Below are 25,458 nucleotides of genomic sequence, written 5' to 3' on the forward strand. Positions count from 1 at the left end.
TTGGGCCAGGGCAAAGCCAGGAGCCTGGAACTCTGTCCGGGTCTCTGACGTAGGTGCAGGGGCCCAAGCTGTTGGGCCATCTTTTGTTGCTTTCCTAGGCACATTAGCAGGGAGCTGGATTGTAAGTAGAGCAGCCAGGACTCAAACTGGCACCCATATGGGATGCTGGTGTTGCAGGCAGAGGCGTTACCCACTGTGCCACAGCACTGGCCCCAAGACCTTATATTTCATGAGGGAGAATAAGCCCCTGTTTTGCTGGGTGGGGTGAGGCCACTGCCTTTCACGCCCAGCACTTACAGCCAAATGCAATGCTAAGTGACTCCGAGTCCGTTACCATTTCCTTCCTCGCCCTCTCCTCTGTCTGGTGGCCTCGGGCGACCATGTTCCCTGGGGGAGGTTTTGGAAAAGCAAAGGAGATGGCGGGAGGGGGAATGGCCGAGACTTGAGGCCGACTGTGGGAGGGGGCCGGGGTACCCAGGACAGGGGCCTCCCAAGATGAGCCAGGCCGGTCACTGAGCATCCAGCGGCAGCCCAGCCTCTGTTCTCCCCAGCAGTGCACTCGCAGACAAACAGGCCACACATGACACACACACATCTCCAGGAAGGCCACCCTCTACTCCCAAACACACACAGCTGCCTTGGAAAAGGCCCCGAAGTTCAGGACCCATGCCAGGGCCTCCCCTGTGGCCGTCTCGGGCCACAGCATCCAGAGGGGTTAGAGCACCGGAATGAGGCTGGGGCGGGGCCAGAAGCACTGCTACAGGTGGTCAGGCTCCCCCTTGGATGAGGGCAGGCTCGCGAGACGCACAGCCCCAGCCGGAAGAAGCTCCTGGCCGTTGCAGCTCTCTTTCTCTCTCTCTTTCTTTCTCATCCATACCAAAGAACTACCCGTCCCTACCACGGATGGTTGCTGTGAGGACACAGCAGGAAGAAGTTCAACGTGGTAATCTTAGAGGAAAGCAGAGCAAAAAACCAAACAGGCCAACACTATGGTGCACTTGGTTAATCCTCCGCCTGCAGCGCCGGCATCCCATGTGGGCGCCGGTTCTAGTCCCAGCTGCCTCTCTTCCAGTCCAGCTCTCTGCTGTGGCCTAGGAAAGCAGTAGAAGATGGCCCAAGTCCTTGGGCCCTGCACCCGCATGGGAGACCTGGAAGAAGCTCCTGGCTCCTGGCTTCGGGCTGGCGCATCGCCGGCTGTTGCGGCCATCTGGGGAGTGACCCAACAGAAGGAAGACCTTTCTCTCTGTCTCTCTCTCTCACTGTCTATAACTCTACCTGTTAAATAAATAAATAAAATCTTTAAAAACAAACAACAAAAAAAACGACCGAGCATGAAGCCTGAAGGTGTGCGTGCAGGTGTGAGCTTCCGTGACCCGAGGGTGGCGGGCCTGCCGTCCACAAGCTCCAGTCACGGGTGTGTGCTCCTGTGTGAGAACCACACTGCCACGGTGGATCCCACGCTGGCCGATGCAGAGGTACACACAGGGCTCTGTTTTCTACACTCGGGTGGCCAACACAGGACACAGCCAGGGGTCCTAGCAACAAGCTGGGCTCCTCCCTAGAGTACAGCTAGGAGCTGGCCGGCCGCAGGGGCTGCTCCCTCAAACACCTGGCCCAGGAAGACGCAGGAAACTGAAGGCTGGGATAAAAGTGCCCCTTCTGTTCTCACAGCTGTCAACTTCCCAAAAGATGCAAATTCTCCTACACTCCATGCAAACCGGTGCTGAGTGCCAAGGCTGCCTCCCCTGGGGCCCAACGACCACCACTCTGATTGGACCCCAGTGGACGCCTCTGGCCTGGTTGCCTGGCTTAGGGACCTGAGCCAGCTGGAGAAGGTTCTAGTTTACCACCCAACCCGATTCTTTCTCTTCCCTGGAGGCTTTGGCTCTCCGTGGTGTTGAGGAGACGGAGCGTCTGGGCTGGGAGCAGCCCACACTCAACTGCGCCCTCATGTATCATGGGGTGCTCTGATGCTCACTCCTTCCCAAGGCCCTAGGGGAAGGTCTGGCTCTCTCACACCCTCCTGCATGGCACCTGGCAGGGCTCTGGGCACAGGACCCTTGATGTCCCACACTCCCCATGGATGCTCCCTCGTCCTGCTGCCCAGGTCTGGTCTCCCCAGCCCCCAGATGACCCACAGGGAGCAGGAGTTCAGCACACAGATGCCCCTCGCAATCCTTCACCCCCATGGGCACGAGGGTGCTCACCTAGCAGGAAGCTGAAACGTGGGAGGAGAGCGGGGAGAGGGGAGCAGGGGGAGTACAGTGCAGCAGACAGAACACAAGCGAGGGCTGGAGAGGTGCAGATTTGAGTGCTACTTGACACTGGCCAGGGTCGCCCTGGGGCCCTGGCTGCACCTGTGGAGCAGGCACTGATGCGGGTCCTTGTGGGCACCTGGACCTGGTGAGCCGCCGTGGCCACACCAGTTCCAGTGCCCAGCATAGGTTTAGCAACCACAGGCGGCTCTGTGCCCCCGTCTGCCCCGGGAGCCCCCTCACTGTCCACCTCCAGAAATCAGCCAGTCTTGCACCAGGCACGCTCCCAGGTCCTGCAAGCGTTCGCTTATTTCTTCATGCAGCAACTGTGTGTGGAGAGCTCGGGACAGGCAGCTGTTAAGTGCGGCCTCCTCTTCTTGGAGCTGCTTCTTGGAGGAAGTTAGGATCTCCTAGGCCCTCTTCCAGAGTGAGCCTTCCCTGCACCCCAGCTCCTACCCCCAAATCAAGAAACAGCCACAAGGCAGGGGTTTACTGGATATAAGAGCTGTGGCACTGGGAGTGACCCTGAGCAGGCTACGGCTGTGCTGGATCCTGCCTCTGAGTCGCCTAACTGGGGACAGACTCACAGGCAACACTTGCCAGGGAGCGTGGGAATTTGGAACAGGAGAGGCCTGGCCAGGGCAGTGTCCATCGTTTCCAGATGAGGGCTAGGCCACGTGGCGCCCTCTACTGGCCACAGCAACCCCCATATTAGATGAAGTGGCCACATTCCCAGCACTCCCATGGGACAGCTCCGGCTGTCCACCCCAGTCCCACCCCTATCAACATGGCTCACAGCAGCTATCTGAGGATTCTCCCTGCCCGGCACCCCCATCCTTACTGTCCCACGGCCCTGTGATTGGGGCAGGGGTGGGGTAGGTGCCTGGCATGGAGCAGTGACAGCCCAGCTTATCAGGGACCTGAGGTGTCTTGGGGGCTTGGTGCAGGTGAGCATGGCCCCTGCAGGGTCTCTCTCTTCAGACCCCGAGTCTCACCCAGCTCCCCTCCCCCGTCATACTTCTCTCTTCTCCCACAGCCCAGCAGGAGGAACTGCCTGGACTTGGATCTAGGCTCCTTGGGAGGTCCTTGGAGGTCAGGACCACAGGAAGGAAGCTAGGACCCCCGTGGCGCCCCTCCTCTGTGCAACTGCCACCTGGCTCTTGGGTGGGAGCTGTCCCTGGACAACACACAGTCTTTCACCCACTCCATGATTATCTGCTGTGACCAGCAGGGAGGGCACTGGGGCAGGAGAGGGACTGCCAGGACAGGACAGAGATGGGCCACAGCCATCAGAGCTCTGAGCCCGGGTTGGGGTGGGGTGATCTCAGGCAGACGCTTACGGGGGAGCCGGGACAGGGAGCAGGCTTTCAGGGAGTGTGCAACGCACGACCTCTGCTGGTCCTGAGGCTCCTGGACTGCAGACACGCATCCCCTGCTGGCCCAGCCTCTCCGCTGGAGGCCTAACGCACACCTGACACTCACCAGGTCCAGGGGATCGCGACTTCGTGCCCTTGTGCGCCCCTGTGCCGGGCATGGTAACTCAGCTACCTGGTAATCGCATTCTAGTTGCTCGGGGTCCCATCTTGAGCATTCTCTCCCCACTCATACTCTACGTGGACTCCACCTGTAAGTGCCGCTGGCTCCACCTTGCAGCTGGGCTGAGGACCCAGACACTTCTAACCTCCTCAGCTGCCCCCCGAGCCGCCCAGGTCACTCTGGGCACTGCAGCCTCACCCCCTCAATGGCTGTCATCTCAGCCACCTCCAGGCCCCGCAATTTGACCCCCTCGGCTCTCTGAGCTTACCTCCTCCCACCTGGGACGCCCGCAGGCTTGTTTGTCTCTGCATTAACCAAGGCCAGCCCGACTGCGCCGTATGCAGCAGCAGTCCTCTCCCCCATGGGCACTCGGGTCCCCCGCTGCTGTGCTCTGCCCACAGCCTGGCACCTCGTCACACACCACACCTGGGCTTACTCCCTGCTTCACCTGACTGTGGCTCCACGCCGGCAGGAGCTCTTGCCTCTTTTTGGCCACTGCTCTATGCCCAGCACCTGGAATAGTGTCCGGCACACAGATGGTCCAGACATGACGGAGACATGAAGTGCCAAGGGGTGGGGTGCACTCCTGGGCCTGGCTGAGCCAGAAGCTGGGAAGTGACCTCTTCCCTCTACAGATGCAGACATGTCCCCCCAGCCGGAAGTCATGTTCCTTAAAGGAGCCCTGACCTCCTTCCCTCCACCCTCCCATCTCCCCGTTCTTCGGCTCTCAGCCTAAATGTCGCTTCCTCAGAGGTCTCCAGATGGCCCTGGGCTAAATGAGGGTCCCTTACTCCACGTTCCCGGCACTAATGCCACTCACAGGCATTAGCTGTTCACAAGCTGCTTCATCTGAGTGGTTGTGGATTAAATGAGGCGCCTCACAGACATCAGCGGCTCTAACGAGATTCGGTTGGTAGTGGCCGGCCAGTATCGCCATCAGCAGAGTGGATACTCAGGAGGACATTTGTCTCTGACAGGCAGCGACACACAGGGGATGATGCCAAAGCCAGCAATCACAGCCTGGACTGACCCCGGGCAGTGCTGGAAAAACAGCCTTTTTTTTCTTTTTCTTTTTTTTTTAAATTTATTTGACAGGTAGAGTTACAGGTGAGAGAAGACAGAGAGAAAAGTCTTCCTTCCGTTGGTTCACTCCCTAAATGGCCACTACAGCCAGCGCTGCGCCGATCCAAAGCCAGGAGCCAGGTGCTTCTTCCAGGTTTCCCGCTCGGGTAAAGGGACCCAAGCACTTGGGCCATCCTCCACTGCCCTCCCGGGCCATAGCAGAGAGCTGGCCTGGAAGAGGAGCAACTGGGACAGAATCCAGCGCCCATATGGCATGCTGGCGTCGCAGGCGGAGGATTAACCAAGTGAGCCACGGCGCCGGCCCCAGCCCTAGCCCTCACTTTGAAGTCCACTGCTATAGGTGACTCTGGCGCCTTCCAACCCAAGTGGGCCTGGCAACACAGCCCTGCCTGCCTGGATGTGCCTGAGTCTCACAGGCCAGAGGCATGGGGGCGGGGGGAGGAAGGGGCTGGGAGCGAGGTTACCCTGTGACATTCCTGCTAGGTGTGGTCAGATCAGCTGACAGCAGACGTTCACCTGGAAGCTTATCGGAAATGCAGGCCCCTGCGCTGGGGCTGTGGTATAGCTAGTGAAGCCGCCGCCTGCAGTGCTGGCATCCCATACAGGTGCAGGTTCTAGTCCCGGCTGCTCCTCTTCTGATCCAGCTCTCTGCTATGGCCTGGGAAGGCAGTGGAGGATGGCCCAAGTCCCTGGGCCCCTGCACCCACATGGGAGACCAGGAGGAAGCTCCTGGCTCTGGATTGGTGCAGCTCCAGCTGTTGCAGCCATTTGAGGAGTCAACCAGCAGATGGAAGATGTCTCTCTCTGCCTCTGCCTCTCTCTAGCTCTTTCAAATAAATAATCAAAACAAACAAAGAAATGCAGGCTCCCACCCCTCCCCAGGACTGGGTCAATCAACCAGCATTTGAGGACATTTGGTTTTCAGAAGCACAGTCCTGGATCACAGCATCTCTGAACTACGGGTTAAAAAAGATATTTTGCAACTCTGTGGCCCAGGTCGTGGGTTCTAGATGAGTCCATCTCCATTTCCTAGAACCCCAGCAGTTGGTCCCACTGACCAGACTCTGTTCTGTTCCTGGACACTCCTGACCCCTACCCCAGTCTCCCCCCCCCCCCATCAACCTTGCCTGCGCCCCTCCTACTTTTGAATCAGGTCTCAAGAGTGCTCCCAGTGCCTGTTCTCTGGGTAGCCAGATAGGGTTGGACACCAGGAGTTGTCTGGTAAATGGCCAGGTCGCAGCAGGCAGGGAGGGAGCTTCTTAGGAACCTGGGTGGGAGGCACCCAGGTACAACCCGAGCTGGGCAGGGAGGCGGCTTTGAGAATACGTGTTTGCTCTGTCAGGAGGGCTGGGCCTGTACCACTGCAATTGTCCCCTCTGCTCCAGCTCCCAGGCTCAATTGAGAGCCCCCTCCCTGTCATCCAGCCCCCGTGGGAATGGCTCAGGCCAGGAGCTACCATCTAGCATGCTCCTTTCTTCCAGGGCCTGGTGACTTCTTGACAGGTTACAGCCCCAAAGGCAAACAGATTCTGTCAAGCAAATAACTGTTCAGCAGTGGAGGTGTTAGGAAGGCCTGGGAGTGGGTCTGTGCTGCCAGAAGACCCAGGTGACAGAGCGGGGGCCCCTCCTGTGCACAAAGCAAACAGCTGTGGGCACCTGGGAGGAAGCAGGCTGCAGGTGCACTGCCACAGGGCAGGGACACTCACCTGGAGGTCCCTGGCCCAGTCTACCAGGCTTCTTTATCTGGGGCTCTGTATCAAACTGCTCTGGAAGACAGGGGTCCTACATTCAGGCAGCTGGGGAAGGGGCCCAGCTCTGTGGGGGCATTTCTTTCATGCAACCCGCTCACAGGGAGGTATCTAGGAAGTCTCCTCCCACACAAGAGCCCCTGACTCACAACTCCCGCTCGGAACAAGGGCTCTTCAGTGAATGTGCTAGCACGTGGAGGCCGTGGGCCCAAACCCAACTCATCCAGTAAGCTGTGGGATTTAGGGAAATCCCCTCCCTCTCGGATCTTTCTTCAATACAGAAAGATGATGTGACTGGGGACACATGAGCTCTGAGCCCTGACGAATGCAGAAGGAAGGAAGGAAAGGAGGGAGAGAGGAAGGAAGGGAGGGAGGGAGGGAGGGAGCCAGTAAATGCATCGTTTACAGGCATATTTGCTAATCAGGTTTCTTTCCGGCTGACTTCCTGCCCAATGCACTATTATCAACCACCCACCTTCAAGGTCAAAGGCTGGCTGGCTGTCTCCTTTAAGGACGTGGGGTGGCTTTTTGGCAGCTGCCTGGCCAACCACAAAGATCTATCCAAGCCTTAATAAACCAGAAGTGTGCCCTGATTATCCAGGGACCTGGCATCACCATGGAAACATGTGAAATGTATTCCCTCTTCTACACCTAGGGTGCCAAGCAGGTGGGAATGGGGACTCTTTTAGCTCTCATCTCCCTCCTGTGCCATGCCTGTGCTGTGCACAGTTTGGGGGCTATGTAGGTGAAAGGTTACGGGCTCATCACCACCTGGTGTTAGCTGGTGTTTCTTACATTCCGGGGACACAGTGGTGATCAACATCAGTGTTGTCCCATGGTGACTTCAAGGCCATCTGGTCACCTGGCACAAGGAAGGGCACCGGATCCACTTAGAACCCCAGGACTGATTTCTCACACATACACACAAATCATGAACCTCAGGGTCTCAGTCTTCCCATCTCCAAGAGGGAAAGACTTAAAGACCAAGAAGTGCACATTACAGAGCCACTGTGGGACCACGCAGGTCACAGGATGCTTGGAGGCGCAATAAAACTCACAGACACATGTGGAAACAGCCTTTTGTGTGTGTGTTAATTTAATCATACAAATATTCATTTATACAGTAAGGAAAAACCTCCTCATCTTCATCTCATCCTAGGCACCATGAGGCCCCACCACAAACACCCACCCAGCTTGTGTGCTCCACACACCACTGTCCAGGTGGAAGGGGCAACCACTGCTGCTCCTCACGCATCCAGGAAACGCGGGAAAGGAAGCGCAGGGCAGGGAGGGGAGCCAGTGTGTGTGTCCGAGCCCTCGCCTCGCCGCCCTACCATCCTCTCCTGCTGGGGCTCACAGTGAATCCGGGGATCTCCTTGTTGCTACGCCCACTTCCCACCTGGGCCACTTCACGCCACACCAGTGGAGTTGGTGACTGAGGTTTTCTCTAGGCTGGATGTGACTTTGATGGGCTGTAGGTGACAGCCAGTGGGAGAAGGTTGGCTGTTTCTGGCAGAACAATTCCCCAAATTCAGTTGTCCCCATGGCAAAAAGAAAAAAAGGCATGCACCTGTGCACACAACCCACACAGACACAAACAGCGCACTCCATGCACACACACGGGTTCCTCCCAAGCCCGAGTCCCTCCGCCTCCCCATCGGGCCTCAGACCTGATGACCTAAGCATGGGCCTGCCTCACTTCCTGGACACCACCATCGTGCTCCTGCCCAGAGGCGGCCACCACTTGGGAAAGACTCTAAGGGGAGCAGAGACTACTGCGGCTGAGAGGTAGCCTCTAGCGACCCTCCAGGCAGGGGAGGAGAGGGGCCCCAGGCATTGCTCAGAACCCACACCACTGGTACTGAGGCCTTCCTGGGCCTGGGGCAGTCACGTACCCTCTTCTGCCCCACGCCAAGGCTTGCACTTGCTCTGGCCCGCTGCAGAGCCCATTTCTCCAAGAATGTACACAAAAATGGCTTGTTCGTGGGAAGGAAGCCAAGGTGTGTGGGACACTCAGCAGGTGAGGTAGCCTACAAGCAGGAGGAGCAGCAGGACCACTCTGGCAGGACCACACCCACTGAGGGTGGCCAACGAAGCCCCTCGTGGCAAACGGAGGGGCACCTTGTTGTGTGGGTCAGACGGGAACCCAGGAAAGCAGGGCTTGTGAAGCCTCCCACGACCCTGCCAGGGGCAGCTAAAGGACGTACTGCTTCAAGGTTATCAAGAGGGAAGGATGGCTGGGCATGCGTGGGCTCCCGCGTGGCAGTGTCTCAGGAGATTGGCACCAGCAGCAGCAGCAGCCTGGGCCTAACAGGGCTCCCAGACAAACCACCACCCTGAGCCCCAGGGCATGGGCACCAACAGGAGCTGCCTCTGCTCTGCTAGGGAGGGGCCCTCGTGCACACAGAAGGCAGGCGCTGCAGGGAAGCCGTCCTCTAGCCCTCTAGCCCAGCCCCAGCTGCACTGCCCTCGGCGGGTGGATATTCCCCTTTGGTTCTCTGAGGGGTGTGGGAAGGTGAAGGGGGGAGTTTCATACAAGCTTTTTCTTCCACAATCAAACTTTAAAAAACAACAATCTCAGAAGAGGATGAGGAGGAGCAAACACCACACATTTTTTGGAACTCAGACACCCAGACAGAGACAGACAGGCAGGCAGACCCTCACCCACACCCAGGCTCTACGACCCCTTGCAGCCACTCATCACCTGGTCTCCCTGCTAGTCTCACACCCCCTCCGGGCTGGATGGGGGTGTGGTAATAAGCAGGTGACCTGCAACCACACCCTAGATCCGTTTCCAACTCTCAAACCAAGTAAGACTCAAAGGAGGGGGTGAGAGGAAAAGAGGGACTTTGCATATTCTTGTATCTTTGGCAGACAGCTGTTCTAGCCTGGCTCAAGCTTCCCTTGGAGACAGCCACATCTCAACCTGCTTGGAAGCCACAGGGGCCAGTGAGGCCGCCAGTCCAGGAGAGCAGCAGCCATGCAGCCTTGGCTCCAGAGGGGCTGCCCTCACCCAGCTCCTCACCAACAACTGAGCATTCTGCCAGGGCGGGCTGGGGGGCAGGGAGGTCCTCTAATTTCCACCTAAATGCGGTTTCCAAGATCAAGTAGCCACTGATTGAGGCCTGTCCCCGTGACACAGGCCCCACCTGGGGCTGTGTTTTCACACTTCCATCAGCTCAGCCTTCACTCACAGGCTAACTGGAGGGGACACAGGGAAAGGAGTTGTGTGACAACAGAGATCCATGGGACGCCTGCTGGTGAGCTGCACCAACACCCGTGTGCGTACACATGGCCCACGCCTGGGCAGCACAGGGGTCCTCTTCCCAGAGCGAGTGGGGAGCCACTGTGTGAAGAGCCCAGAAGAGCAGTAGGCAGGGCGGTGCAGCTCTGCCAAGAGAAACATGGAAGGGAAAGCCAGCTGCACTGCTATGAGTGTGTGCAGAAGGACGCCTCTCGGCTTCAGCAACCCCACGTCACCCAAGAGCTGTCCTCGAGGCTTCCTCTGCCGGCCACACAGGGAAGTCTGGGCTTCAGAGAGGTTCTGATGCTAACAAGCCACAGGGTTGCTGAATACAAATGTCAAAGGTGTAAATCAACAGAAGATTAAAGAGAAAGAGGAGGAAGGGTGATAACTCATTGGCTGATGCCATGAAAAACAGAAGGGGTCAGACTTCCGGAGCCACGTGGCACGGCAGCCGCGCTCTGTCGGCACCGATTCCACAGTTCCAAACATGCCACGCGGTTTTCATCCTGCACCCTATCCAGAGCAAGCACTATTCTATGAAGAGTACATTATCCCTTATTTAAAAAATAAAAGTGGGAAAGGGGAAAAATTAACATGTGCTCAAACTACAACCTCTCTGTAGGCAAAATAATTTTTGTTTAGAAAGATGGCTACCCCCCTCCCTCTTTAAACACTTTCCCCTTTCCGGGTGACCTGATGACTTGTTAGGCTGATACCTAAGGAACAGAACCCAGGGTGGCTGCATGGTTTCTTCTTGGGAGCCTCGACACCACTGCTGCAGTTCAGCACTCACACATGCATACTGAGTTTACTCAAACTAGTCTGTTCTGCTTCCTCCTCTTCTTCCAGGATGAGGGGCACAGCCAGGGATCCGTGCGATGTGGTCTGCAATCCAAGGAAACCCTTGCCCTACCCCCCAAAGTCAGGCCTTCTGTCTTTGTTTTTTTTTTTCTTCTTGCTGACACCCGTTTAAGACTGGCCGAAGGGGTAAGGCCCGTGGAGCCCCTGGAAGAGAGTGAAGATAGTCAGTGATGGTAAATACAGCAGTGCAACTTGACAACCAAACCAAGTTCAAGAATCCTTGATTCCCAGTGAGCCAGAAGGAAGCCCCAGTGGGCACAGAGAGGGCCTGAAGGTCCTCCTTGCCATACAAAACCTCAGCAGGAACAGGCTTGGCACATTTTGAATCACACCACCCAGAGAGGGGAGGCTGGCGAGATCCCCCAAGGCTTGTAACTGGTAGGTCGGCTGGTGCCAGCCTCCTCCACCCAGGTCACAATGCTTTCTTATTTCCTTCTTGATGACAACGCCTCCATCTCTCTGCTAAACAGCCTCATAGTACACAACACTTTCTGCACCTTAGCTCAGGACCTCATTGTTGCTGGCTGATGACACATCCACAAAACCAATGTAAAAGAAACAGCCACTATCCACCCAGCACCTAGGCACTAGGCAGAGTACCAGGAGCTGACCATACACCATCTTTAATTCTCCCCCCGCCCTAGAAGCCAGGAGTGAACTAACACACCCACCTGACAGATGCTCACTTTGCTACAGCAGCAGGGAGACTTGTTCAAGGTTTGTCAGTCACAGCCAAGACTTGAAACCGAGTCTGGCTGGCTGGCTGCAGTGCTCGCCCCACACTGCCTCTGCCCTGCCACGTGATCAAGTTTACTTCATTCCCAAAGGCACTTTTCATGCTGCCCGGGCTGGGTGGAAAAGGCTCCAGTCTTGCCTTTCTCTCAGGAACACCTGGGCCTCATGGTTAAGATGTCCACATGTCATACGGGAGTGCCAGGTCTGGGTTCCGGCTCTGGCTCCTGATTCTTGTTTCGTGTCAGTGCAGACGCTGCGAAGCAGCAGGTGATGGCTCAAGTACCTGGGTTCCTGCCACACATGTGGGAGACCTAGACAGAGCTCCCAACTCCCAGCCAGACTGTTGCAGGCATCTGCAGGGTGGGCTCAACCGGCAGATGGGAGCTCTCTACCTCTCTACTTCAAAAACAAAACAATCTCCCCCCCCCCCCACACACACACAAACTAAAAACATATTCAGTGGGAAGCACTGGAATTGCTCTCGCATTTTGCTTTTTCACACAAAGCCCTTGAAGATCAGAACAGATTCTCTAGCTTGATTTTACTGCGAAAGGAAAACCCCTTGGTGAACCTGCAGCTCTCAGGCCAGCGCCGACAGAGTATCAACTATGCGGAACCCTTCGCATCCAAGCTCAGAGAGGTGAGGTCATCTGAACCAGGGCACAATGCTGGCGTTTATAGCACCAGGGTCATGCCTGCCAGTCTCGGAGCCAATCACGCCTCTGCAGGCAAGCACAGGCTGCAACCATTACGGCAGCCATAGCACCACCAGCACTGCCAACCTGGGTCCTGGAAGGAAGATGACACACACCAAAGGTAGAAAGTCATGCAGTTTAAAGCAATATTCACCCATCCAGAATGACCCAACTGTCAGCTTAGATTCCAGCAGAACCAGTACAATGCTCAAAGGCCTCTAAGTAGGGAAAACAAAAACAAAAAATAAAACGCAAAGAGAAGAAAACTCAAAAAACCAGACACTGGGCCGGCGCCGCGGCTCAATAGGCTAATCCTCCGCCTTGCGGCGCCGGCACACCGGGTTCTAGTCCCGGTCGGGGCACCGATTCTGCCCCGGTTGCCCCTCTTCCAGGCCAGCTCTCTGCTGTGGCCAGGGAGTACAGTGGAGGATGGCCCAAGTGCTTGGGCCCTGCACCCCATGGGAGACCAGGAGAAGCACCTGGCTCCTGCCATCGGATCAGCGCGGTGCGCCGGCTGCAGCGCGCCAACCGCGGTGGCCATTGGAGGGTGAACCAACGGCAAAAGGAAGACCTTTCTCTCTATCTCTCTCTCTCACTGTCCACTCTGCCTGTCAAAACAAACAAACAAACAAAAAAAAAAACCAGACACTGGTTTTCTAAGACATATTTCCCCCATCATCCCAAATGGAATCTCTTCCAGTCCGAATTTCCACCCTCTTCCTGTGAGCCACCATAAAGCAAGCACTGTCCTTGTGATTTTGCTGCTGGGTACTGTGCAACTGGCAGACAGAAACACACACATGCATCTTCCAATTTCCACTTGAGTGTCCTGGCCCTTGGGCCATTCAGTGTGGTACTACCGAGCTGAGATCATGGTTATCATTGATCCTCTACTTCATGACGGCGGGTCTGTGCCTTTTGGGAAGAAAAATACTACCTGGGTTCCTTTTCACCAAGAGAATATTGGAGCAGCTGATGGTTAATTAGTATAGAAAGGTTGCTTAAGGAACAGGCTCCGTTTTCCCCTCCAAAACCAACAACCATCATTGCAATGAAGAGAGGGAGCAGACTCTTATTTCAAAACCACTTTATGATCTAGACTCCCTGCATGCAGGGTTAGCAGTGTCACAGAACACACGACATCAACTCCAAGAGGAAAAACCTGGTAGAGATTCCAAAAGCATCTTGTCCAAGGCACCCTGTGGCAGGAGGCCAAGTGAGAATCCTGTGCTTGCCATCCCTAGCGGTGAGATAGAGGTACATTTAAAATGGGAGGCCCTTCCACATTTCATGTTCTGCTGGAGTTCCAACTCCTGGTTTAACAGTTCTGGCGGCCAACCCAACCCCAGCCTAGAAGGAGGGTTCGGCAATACAGATAAGGTTCTCTCTTCTGGGACCCAAGAACAGCTCAACTTTTATCTGCAGGAAAAGCAGATGCCAATTGTTTTAACAGCCTACACGAATGACATATCTCCCCTAAGAGTTGTGCCAATACCACACTAACAAAAACAGATCAAGAGACAGATAAACCAGTTGGTATCACAGAATCCTGAATTCAACCATGACACAAGGAGAAACAAAGCTGTCAGCATGATTACAAAACCCAGTGGGTCTGATGCAGAAGGCTACCCTCTTGGAGAAACACGTCTTATCACAGAGGGACCAGCAGCAACACTAATTTACCCTCGTTAACAGAGGGTTAGGGCACTCAAACCCAGAAGAGAACAGGTTAAGCCACCACCTGAAATGCCAGCATCCCAGTTTGAGTCCTGGTTGCTCTACTTCCAATCCAGCTTCCTGCTAAGGCCTGGGAAACCAGTGGAAGATGGCCCAAGTGCTGGGGCCCCTGGGGAGATCTGGAAGAAGCTCTTGGCTTGGCCCTGGCTCTTGCAGCCCTTTGAGGAGTGAACCAGCAGATGGACGACCTTAATCTCTATCTCTCCCTCTCTCTGAAACTCTGCTTTTCAAATAAATAAAATAAATCTTTAAAAAGAAGAAGAAGAAAAAAGGCCACCTGCCTCCAAGTGTAGAGGCCAGTTCTCTGCAGCCTAGCCAACTGCACAGAAACAGTCATGCCGTTTGGAGCAGCCCACATGTGCAGGGGAGAAGAAACTGTTCAGGCCATGGCTGCTGAAGTGTCGCTCGTTTTGCCTCGGTTTTCCCTGTGCTTTTCTCCAAACAGCTGTCATGGCTGTGAGTACTGTGAGTTCAAATTCACGAGTGAGCAGGTAAGCGCTCTTAAAAGCACAGTAGTTCTGTACTTCCTGGTTAAAGCAGAGATGCTGCCCTGCTTGCCAGTGTGGAGGGAGAAACCCTTGCCTCAAGCCAACTAATTTTTACAGGTCAAGTCAGCCCCGAACTGCATTTCCACAATGCATCCATAACTACTGCAAGCCATAATTTGATTCTAAAATACTTTTCAAAGAGAACATTTAATAAAAGATAAACTCGGTCTCATCCACCACATCTTCTAAAGGAACAATTTAAGATCTAGTATTTATGATTTTACCTCAAGGCAAACATAAAAATAACCACAGTCCTTCTGATTTGTTTTTCACGACAGCCGACAGCTGCTCCTTTGGAGTAGCAAGTATCACTCCTAGCTAGTAATGTGGCTATCACTGACCTTTAATTTTGTGCATGAAACAATGTTTAATGGTATGGTGTCACGCAGGCAAATCTTAGATTTCCTTATTAGGGATCCTCAACCTGGACTAAAAAGTGTTACTGACCGAGAACACTAACTGTATGCCAGAGTACTAAAAACCAAGAACAAGGTCTGCTTCAGAGCTTTTTTTAAAAATTCATTCACCAACCTCCAACAGCAGGCCGTGCAGTGCTATCTACCAAGCTGCTCCGTATGAGGGTGAACCTGTTTCTGCCCATTATCTGTGCTCTGCACACAGCCAAGTGTGAACTGTGAAACATGCCATACTGGTGAGCCAGCACTCTGTTTGGTCAACCTGGGCAGGGGGCGTCCTGAAATTCCTAATGCAACAAGGCTGTCTCACTGAAAGGTTTTGGAATCCGTCATTCTTTATATGAAAGCTTGTTGTTTAGATAAAGCACCACAACACGGAGACTTTCACATACCTGTCTTTATTCTGCTTTTCTTTGTGATTTGACTTAAGTAAATAAAAAGGCTCACACAAGTTAATCACAGACAGGAGCATCTGCTGCATGCTCTCCCGGTGTGCACTGATGGCAGCAGCAGACAACACCTGGGAACACCATGCGGGCCCCTCTCCTTCCCACCTCCTGGGCCAGTCTCTCGGTCAGCGCTTCGCTCGCCTAGTGCTCCTTTGTATCACTTATGTACACTGAATGCAAACACAGAAGAATGCAGCGTTTAATACTGAGTTCTGTCCTGATCTTGTACTGCAAACATGATGTGCTAAGATCCTGCCCATAGGCCTGGTGATAAGGGCTAGAGACCTATCAGACCCTGATCAGACTTGCTAATCTCTGACTGACTGGAAATGGAGCGAAGCCTGCCCTGGAGTACCAGGCAGGGCAATGAGCATTCTCTCAGGAACACTCAAGCCACTTTCCCTGGCACTGTCAATCAACTGTGGTGCAGGCTTGCTGACGGCATAGCTGGGCCCCTTCAGGACGGCGGGACTAGCTGCAGATGATTCAACACTGCTGTCCAAGCCACTTCTGTGTGTCAGTCATGTGTCTGATGCAATGACTAAGGACACAGATACAAACAAGGAAACATTTGTTTTTCGTGCATCAGGGCTGATCACAAAAGAGGCTCAGTTCACAGCCTCCAAGTCTGCCAAAACTGCCTAAAAGTTTAACTCAGTTCTAAGTGTGCGGAGTATTTTTTAAAAGCCCTATAAATCATTTTTATACTCACCTCTGTAACACAGTTCTTCTGTGGCTCATAATGAAGCTCCTGGTCCTGCTAGGGAACTTTCTGCCTGTCATTCATCGTCCTTCCACCTGCCCAGCCAATCCTTCTTCATCTCCTCCACTTCCATCCATCTTCCCTCCATCCTCCCACCCACCCACCCACAGCTCCCCATGGCCAAAGGCAACTCCCACAGCTTTCACTTATCCCCTTCACAAAGAAAACCACCATGAAGAATAGAACTCAAGCACATGTAATTGTGAGTGAAAACATACTATTCAAAATTCTATAAGGAGAACTGTAGCTGAGTTTCACATCCCCTTTCATAAAAAGTGACTTGCTATTTGGAATTCTGGCCCCAAGTACACTAGAATCCCGGTGGGATGCTGACAGAGCTCTCTCACAGCCTTCTCCTAGGGCAGAGTCCTAAAAAGGAAGACAGAATTGGTAAGAGCCTCACTGGGGAGGATACCAAAGGAGAGTGCTAAGCCAAGTTCCTAGATATGTAGCCACTGGTGCTGTACCATGGATTCTGTTAAGACACTGGGCAAGGCTGCTGGGCCCACTCCCTCTCAGAATTCCCATTCTGTCAACTACCCACTCCTCATAAACCATCACCTTCCCTGTCCCTGACAATTAACTCACAGGCATCACCCTCACAATGGCTGGCTGAAGACAGGAACCTGTGTCTTCTTGGTCCCAATCAGTTGCACTTGGTTTCATCCTGCTGCTCCCCGGGCTCAACAGCACCTTTGGCATCCTGTTTCCTTTCACATTAAACGTGAACCCTCCTTTGCTTGTTTTCACAGGTCTTCCTCCGAAATAAATTTGCCTCACCCTTTTTAAGCACACCTCACTCACCACAGCCAGGCTGGCCAGTGTCCCACGAACACACCCTGCCTGTGGTTGCCTCTGGGCCTTCCTGCACATGGCTCTTCCTTCCTCCAGTTCAGTTCCAATCCATCATCCATCAGGTGTTGCCTTCCTGGTCACCCCACACTTTATTACTTTCTTCTTTCAAACTCCTATGAGCACTTACACAAGCACTTAGAGTCAACTGCAATTCAACATACTCCATCTTTACTGGATCCTGTTCCTTCCTATGGGCTATGAAATAAGATGGTAATTTTTTTTTTTTTAAAGAATTATCTATGTATTTGAAAAGCAGAGTTAGAGAGAGAGAGGGAGATACAGAAAAAGAGAAAGAGATCTTCCATCCACTGGTTCACTCCTCAAATAACCACATGGCCAGGGCTGGGCCAGGCCAAAGCCAGGAGCTTCATTCCGGTCTCCCATGTGGTATCAGGGTTCAGGCTACTTCAGCCATTTTCTATTGCTTTCCCAGACACACTAGCAGGGAGCTAGATTGGAGGTGGAACAGCTGGGACTCGAACTGGCACCCGTATGGGAAGCCAGCACTGCAGGCAGTAGCTTGACCCTCTGCACCACAATACCAGTCCCCAGATGGTAACTTCTTTGAAGACAGCTCAGCAAAGGCTTAGTACCCAGGAGGCCTCACTTACTGACTGAATAATATTAAAGTTACTCTGAGTAGAGTAGTTTTAATCAGCCCTTAGGAAATGAAATTACAGCAGAAAGCATAAGACCCTGAAGGCTTTGCAGGTGGACATTCACAGCTTCTTTTGTTTTCATCTACTTAGAAGGATGTCAGAGAGAGAGAGAAAGAGAGAGAGAGAGAGAGGAAGGGAGGGAGGGAGGGAGAGAGAGAGGAGAATATGAATCTTCCATCTATTGGTTTACTCCCTAAATGCCCAATAACCAGGGCTAGCCGAAATTGAAGCCAGGAGCCTGGAACTCCACACAGGTGTCCCACACATGGCTAGCAGAACTGAAGTGCTTGGGCCATCACCTGCTGCATCCCAGGAAGCTGGACTGGAAGAGGAGATGCTGGGACTTGAATCTGCACTGTGAGATGGGATGTGGGCGTCCCAAGCAGCGATTTAACCTGCTGTGCCACTATGCCTGCCCCGTTCAGTTTTGGAAAGGGTTTCACTTTAAATTGAACTCTAAGGAGGCCCACATTTTCCCACTAAGCAATGATAGCTCTTAATCTTCTATTCTGTACCATTCTGCTACAATACAGTGACAGCAGACCCTGCTGAGAAGATGGAACTCGAAACCTGGTCATCAACACTATCAATGAATCTCATACTTCCAACTTCTAGCAGAAATTAAAATGCTGAATTCAGAATACAGAGAAGAGGATGGGTTCTTACAACCAGCATGAAATATGCCAGCCACCTCTCAGAAACACTGTTTTTTTTTTGCAGCTACAAGACTGCCCAGCCTCAGAACAGTCTGAGACAATGCTCAGAGCCCCAAAGCAAATAAAACAGAGCTGGACAACTTTGAAGCTGTTGAGGTACAAAAGACAGAGGTTCCTGGAGATACTTTTTATTCTCAGATAGTAATGTTGCAAACAACAAAGACATTTTCTAAGGCTCATGGTGTTTGCTTAATTTATTTTTGAAATGCACACATGACCTATGCCAATGCAAACACCAGTAAGGCCAGGACGACTTTACTGGCTCTTCTGGGTTTTCAAAAGACAGGAATCGTAATATCATTAAGCCCAGTCTCCTGGCAAGCCCCTTCTGGTACAGAATGTGCTAATCTGCCAGTTCCCTGGGGCTGGTTCCTCAGCTGCTCTGTGTTACTTCCTCCTTGGCCACAAATTCTTTTGCAGCTCCCACAGATGAACAAGAAGGTCTGCACAACCCAACACCAAGTATATGAACTACTTCCAGAGAACAGCCAACATGCTTCACTTGCCAGCAAATTTCAGCATGGTGTCGTCTAGAATATTAGACTCTGGGTCATCATTGTGGCTCAGTAGGTTAAGATGCTGCTTGCAGCTCCATCACCTCAAATTGAAGCACTGGTTTGAGTGCCAGCTGTTCTGCTTCTGGTCCAGCTCCCTGCTAACACATGTGGGAAAGCAACGGAAGAAGGTCCATGTACTTGGGCCCCTGACACCCATGTGAGAATCCCAGACCTAGTCCTAGACTCCTGGCTTTGGCCTGGCGCAGCCCCAGCTGTTGCGGCCATTTGGGGAGCAAACCAGTAAATGGAAGATCTTTGTTTTCTCTCTCCCCCTCTCTTATCACTTTGTCTTTCAAATAAGTAAAATAAATCTTTTTTAAAAATTAAGGAGCTGGCAACATGGTGCAGTAGGTTAAGCCTCCATCTGTGGCGCCGGCATCCCATATAGGTGCTGGTTCTAGTCCCGGCTGCTCCTCTTCCAATCCAGCTCTCTGTTGTGGCCTGGGAAAGCAGTAGAAGATGGCCCAAGTCCTTTGGCTCCTGCACCCGCATGGGAGACAGGGAAGAAGCACCTGGCTCCTGGCTGCGGATTGGCCCAGCTCTGGCCACTGCAGCCATTTGGGGAGTGAACCAAAGGAAGGAAGACCTTTCTCTCTGTCTCTCCCTCTCATTGTCTGTAACTCTACCTCTCAAACAAACAAACAAAACAAACAAACAAAAGACTCCAGTTGGGTCCCTGTGCTCCAGTCAATAGCATCCCCATAATTTCCCTATTATTTTTAAGATTTATTTATTTATTTGAAAGTCAGAGTTACACAGAGGAGAAAGAGGAAGAGAGAAAGAGAGAAAGAAAGAGAGAGGGGGGGGGGTCTTCCATCTGCTAGTTTACTCCCCAACTGGCTGTAATGGCTGGAGCTGCACCGATCTGAAGCCAGGAACCAGGAGCTTCTTCCGGATCTCCCACATGGGTGCAGGGACCAAGGACTTGGGCCATCTTCCACTGCTTTCCCAGGCCATAGCAGAGAGCTGGATTGAAAGTAGAGCAGCTGAGACTTGAACTGGTGCCCTTATGGGATGCCGATGCTTCAGGCCAGGGTGTTAACCTGCTGTGCCACAGCGCCGCTCCCCCCCCCCCCCCATTATTTTTATCAAATGAGAATTGTAACTACAACAATCACAACAGAGTGTGAAACAGGAACAGAATAAATGCAGTCAAGGCACTTTGGACAACATGGAGTGGTTTACATGTTAGTCAGTATTAAGCTTCGTCCTTGGACCTCTTCTTTATTTCTCACTTATACCAATGGACAAGTGGGGCTATTCTGTAGCTGCTGCCCCCTCAGGGGTGGAGGGAATATTTGGCAATGCCTGGTGACACTGTGACTGTTACACTGGAGGAGGGTAGGTAGGTGGTACTACCTGGCACCTCGTGGATAAAGGCCAGTGATGCTGCTAAACATCATACAGTGCATAAGGACCACAATGCAAGTCAACAGTCCTAGTGAGCTGAGAGGCCTTGGTCTACACTCACCATTCAGGGCACACATTTAGTGATGCTGTCCATAAGAAACAACTCTCAACTTTTTTTTTAAAAGATTTATTTATTTATTTGAAAGGCAGAATTACAGAGAGGCAGAGAGAGAAAGGTCTTCCATCTGCTGGTTCACTCCCCAAATGGCCGCAATGGCCAGAGCTGAGCTGATCCAAAGCCAGGAACCAGGAGTGTCTTCCGGGTCTCCCATGCGGGTGCAGAGGCCCAAGGACTTGGGCCGACTTTCTACCACTTTCCCAGGCAATAGCAGAGAGCTGGATTGGAAGTGGAGCAGCCAGGACTTGAACCATTGCCCATATGGGATGCCTGCACTGCAGGCAGTGGCTTTACCTGCTACACCACAGCACTGGCCTCAACAACTCTCAAACTTCTATCCCCACCTAAACTTCTCTCCCAAACTCCGAATCCAACATGGATATGCAACAGCCCATCTGACACCTCCATTTAGATGTTTGTAGGCATCCAATGTACCCAAAATGGAACCCCTGAGCTCTCCACACCTCTACCACTGATGGCAGTCCCATCCTCCTGACTGCTCAGCCACAAACCTTGGTGGCATCCTTTACTCTCTCTTGCATTCCCTTCAGATCCATTAAAACAAACGCTGTCAGCTCTAGCTGCTCCGAGACAGTCCTCTTCTCCCACCACTCCGGTCTGAGCCATCGTGCTCCTCTTGCCTGGACAACTGTCACCAGCTTCCTCGCTGCACCCTGCTTCTGCCTTGGCCTGCATTTGCCACAGCACAGCTTGATCCTTGACAGCATCAAGTCAGACCACATCATCACCCTGCTCAAAACCCTCTGACTACCCTTTTCCCTCAGGGAAAAAGCCCCAGGCTTTCCAAGGGCTCACAAAGCCCTCTGTGATCTGTCCTCCGGTCCCTCCAGTCCCTCTGTTCCAGGCACAGTTTTTTTTTCTTTACAGTTTCCTGAACACATCAGGCAAACTTCCACATTGGGGCTGGTACTGGCTGTCCCTCTGCCTAAAATATTCTTTCTCCAGAAAGTCTCTGCAGAAACAAACTCTGATGGCTCTTTGCATATGTCCTAATTCTCAAATACTCAGTAAGTTCAAAGGGAGATTTTTTTTTTTTTTTATTTGACAGATGGTTAGACAGTGAGAGAGACAGAGAGAAATGTCTTCCTTCTGTTGGTTCAGCCCCACAAATAGCCGCCACGGCCAGTGCTGTGCTGATCTGAAGCCAGCAGCTCCCTCCTGGTCTCCCATGCGAGCATAGGTGCCCAAGCACTTGGGCCATCCTCCACTGCCCTCCCGGGCCACAGCAGAGAGCTGGACTGGAAGAGGAGCAACCGGGACTAGAACCCGGTGCCCATATGGGATGCCGGCGCTGCAGGGGGAGGATTAACCAAGTGAGCCACAGTGCCAGCCCCTGAAGGGAGATTTTAAATTTGTTCCAGAAAAATAAAGCCCCAGAGACTGTCTCTTTGAACACAATCAAGGAATGTAGACAGGATATTTTGTGACTTCAAGAGGAACAGGTATTGGTATCTCAAGAGTGAGTTAATGGAAATTTTAATGCCAACAAAACTCTAAACCCAAGAGGCTGTGGAGGTTGCTAGGGAATCTTTTCCTTTCTTGAAGGCTAGAGGGGGGAAAAAAAAAAAGCAGCATGTGGGGAGAAAGAGTTTAGTAAGAGAGGGGTCACATAACACTTGATTAATAATTGTCTTGACCGTCATTTGAAATGTAGCCATACACTACAGAAAGCCCCTGTGTGTCAGGAAAAATGCGTACTTGAACAGTGTAGTAGGGAAGCAACTTGGCGTGATGGTAACACAGGCGTCACCTCGTGGTTTTAACACTTTCAAGCGGCATACCTCAAGTCTCCGTGACTGCACGAGGGACAGTGACAGTACCTGTGTCGTGGAGCTGCTGTGCAGACTGAATGGGTAATGCAGGTCACACACTGGGCCTGCTGACTCTGGGAGACAAGACCCAGCCAGTTAAGAAGTAGGCAGTCGATGTGCATTTTCGTTGTAAGCCTTAATTACTTGATTCCTTACACTAAATACTTAGAATTGTAATAATAAAAATGAAATTTAAGAAGTGCTTAATAAACAGTAGCTCCATAGTTCTGATTATTAAATTGTCCTTGGCCTGGTAATAGTATGTTTTTGCTACCTATCCTTTGTCAGAAGAGAAAAAACTAGATAAAGTATCAGGAGAGTCAAGTTTCCTTTCTAGCTTCTCTCTGAATCATCTTTAAACCTTTCCTGGAGGGGCCGGCACCATGGCACAGTAGGTTAATCCTCCGTCTGCAGCGCTGGCATCCCATATGGGCACCGGTTCTAGTCCCGGCCGCTCCTCTTCCAATCCAGCTCTCTGCTAATGGCCTGGGAAAGCAGTGGAAGGTGCCCAAGCCTTTGGGCCCCTGCACCTGCATGAGAGACCTGGAAGAAGCTCCTGGCTCCTGGCTTCGGATCAGCACAGCTCCGGCCATTGCGGCCATCTGGAGAGTGAACCAACGGAAGGAAGACCTTTCTGTCTCTCCTCTCTGTTTGTAACTCTACCTCTCAAATAAATAAAAATAAAAATCTTAACAACAACAACAACAAAACACCTTTCTTGGAAAGGATCTTGCAGTGAGGATGAAGACTGAAGTTTCATGGCAGTGGAAAGGTTACACCAGTGCCCTATAATGCTTTATATAACCATGAGCCTTGCTAAGGAAACCAATTACCTGCCTTCTGGTCAAATTCAGAGCTCTTGGATCTGGCGTATGTGGGGCCTAATTCCATGAAATCAGCGCAAATCCATCCCTCGTTATTATGCTGAGTGTACTGGCTACTTCAAAGTAGGTAATGAGAGCCACAAGCTATTTCATCTTCAGGCCTGGATAGCAAAAGATTTGCCTCTTCCAAACCTCTTCCAGCACCCCTAATATTTACAAACCCTCACGCTGGATGGAGAGAAAAATCCCTCTTCTATGTCTTACTCAGCACAGACAGCAGCAGGTTAGAAAGAGCTTGATTTCTGATCTGACAAGAGCAGACTGACTCCTGGCCTAGCTCTAGATCCAGAACACTGCAAGACGGCAGTCAGAGGGAAGAGGAAGAGCTGGTGCGAATGTGTGCAGTCAGGGCAGATGGCACTCAGCAGTGGCTGATGCTGGAGCAGGATAAACCCCCACAAAGATAATAACTGGTTTCTTCGTCTGAACCAGCACTTGGCAGAAGTAATAACGGTGGCACAGACTATAATCCATTCTAAAGGACTATAAGACATACACCAGCTCTCCCCCCACCCCCTTTAAAGTAAGGAAAAACACAAAATAAGAGCCATAGTCCAAGCAGCAAAATAAATGAATTTATGGTCCCTTTCAGCACCCCCTCCTTTCCCAACCCCACTGTAAATTATCACCCCTTTAGAGAAAGGAAACAAAGCCATCAGCTGTCCTGAACAGCCCCTTGGTTTTTGCCAGAACATGCCCTTCCCTATTCCCAGCTGTCCTGATTCACACCATTGGGTAACTGCTCTGTAAGTCTTCTTAGAAAACATTTGAGATTGAAAAAATTACTGGCATGTAAGAAAAAGACGTATCTATTTTTAATAGGGCTTTTGTTCTCCTTCCACACCTCTGCAAACTGCTTTTCATGACTTCACAGTGTCCAAACACAAGCTTTCGGGCCCCTGAGGTGAGTCAGAACGCTAGAAACCATGGCAAGACTAGCCTTGAGTCAACAGAGAGAGCACCTGTCCTACTCAGCTCAGACTCCTGAGCTAATCACATAAAAAGGGTTAAAAAGCTCTTAATCTTCACCAATATCTGATCTCACTGTTCACCTGGGATAAGTCAGCCACAACTGAGCTGATGAGGCAAATCAATTTCTAACAAAAGCAAGAAGGCAGATTTTCAATCTTTGGAGCACTTTTCTGACTCCCTCTGAGAGCTCGCAGGGAGGAGTCAGGCCCTCTGGCTGCACTGAAGCCTGGGAAGGCATCCCACCCAGAACTCCCTCCAGGGACACAGTACTGAGTCCAGAGGGCTTATGATTATTCAAGAGAAGCTGGGGAAGGACTGTGGCGTGCCCAGTACTTGGCACTGACAGATGTGCCATTCTGTTGACATACCCACCCAGCCCTCATACAGCAGGTGCCTGAAGCAATCTTTTCATTTCATCCTACCAACCCAAGAAAGTTAAACTGTAACTATGGAGGTGACAGGAGACTCTGTCTACTCAAACTGGGTATTGGCTTCTAAGAGCATCATGTTATTTCTCAGTCTAGGAGCAGGCAGCAATTTTTTAAAAAATATTTATTTATTTGAAAGTCATAGTTACAGAGAGGAAGAGACGGAGAGGCAGAGATAGAGAGAGGTCTTCCATCCATTGGTTCACTCCCCAACTGGCCGCAACGGCTGGAGCTGCGCTGATCCAATGCCAGAAGCCAGGAGCTTTTTCCCGGTCTTCACGTGGGTGCAGGGGCTCAAGCACTTGGGCCATCTTCTACTGCTTTCCCAGGCCATAGCAGAGAGCTGGATCGGAAGTGGAGCAGCAGGGACTAGAATCGGAGCCCATATGGGATGCTGGTACTGCAAGTGGCGGCTTTACCCACTACGGCACAGCGCCGGCCACAGTGATTTCTTTCAAGCAAATCATATCTATTGCCAACTCGGTGAGCCCTTACACCAGCACATCAGACACTCTTTCCTATCCAGGCAGTAAAGACGGCACTTGGGTAAAGTGAAAACACCTTGCAACTACAGAGTCCTAGGGGTCTCTTTCTTCCCACTCATAAATAAGAGTGCTATTTAGTGTAAACAACATATTGAGATTTAAAAAATAGTCTTTATCAACCAGGGAATGAAGTTACTACTTCTTTCACTCAGAAAACAGGGAAGCTCTTCAAAAAGAAGATACCACAGGCAATGCTCAGTTTACCGATGAGCTGTCAATCTCATTTCAACCCTTCTTCTTTCAGGCCTTGATGACCTGGCCAGAGGAATCAACACAGCTCCCAGCCCAACAAGAGGATTTAGGGAAGGCTCAGGTGTACCTACCAGAAAATATCTTTTAATAACCAACCTGGCACTTGGATCTGAATCTCAGTTCTCTTACTGGTTGTGTGATACTGGGCAAAGTTATTT

General features: G+C 52.0%; 1 protein-coding gene across 3 annotated transcripts in view; it reads right to left on the bottom strand.

The window, feature by feature from the left end:
• Positions 1 to 7,700: 7,700 nt before the first annotated feature.
• ILRUN (inflammation and lipid regulator with UBA-like and NBR1-like domains) overlaps positions 7,701 to 25,458 on the bottom strand; it is a 101,522-nt gene continuing 83,764 nt past the window's right edge. For all 3 annotated transcript variants that reach the window (XM_062185983.1, XM_062185984.1, XM_062185982.1), the window contains one exon: positions 7,701 to 10,873. In XM_062185983.1, coding sequence (XP_062041967.1) covers positions 10,838 to 10,873 — 36 coding nt within the window. In that variant the 3' untranslated portion in view covers positions 7,701 to 10,837. The remainder of the gene's footprint in view (positions 10,874 to 25,458) is intronic.

Source organism: Lepus europaeus, chromosome 3 (assembly GCF_033115175.1).
Source record: "Lepus europaeus isolate LE1 chromosome 3, mLepTim1.pri, whole genome shotgun sequence".
Classification (NCBI taxonomy): domain Eukaryota; kingdom Metazoa; phylum Chordata; class Mammalia; order Lagomorpha; family Leporidae; genus Lepus; species Lepus europaeus.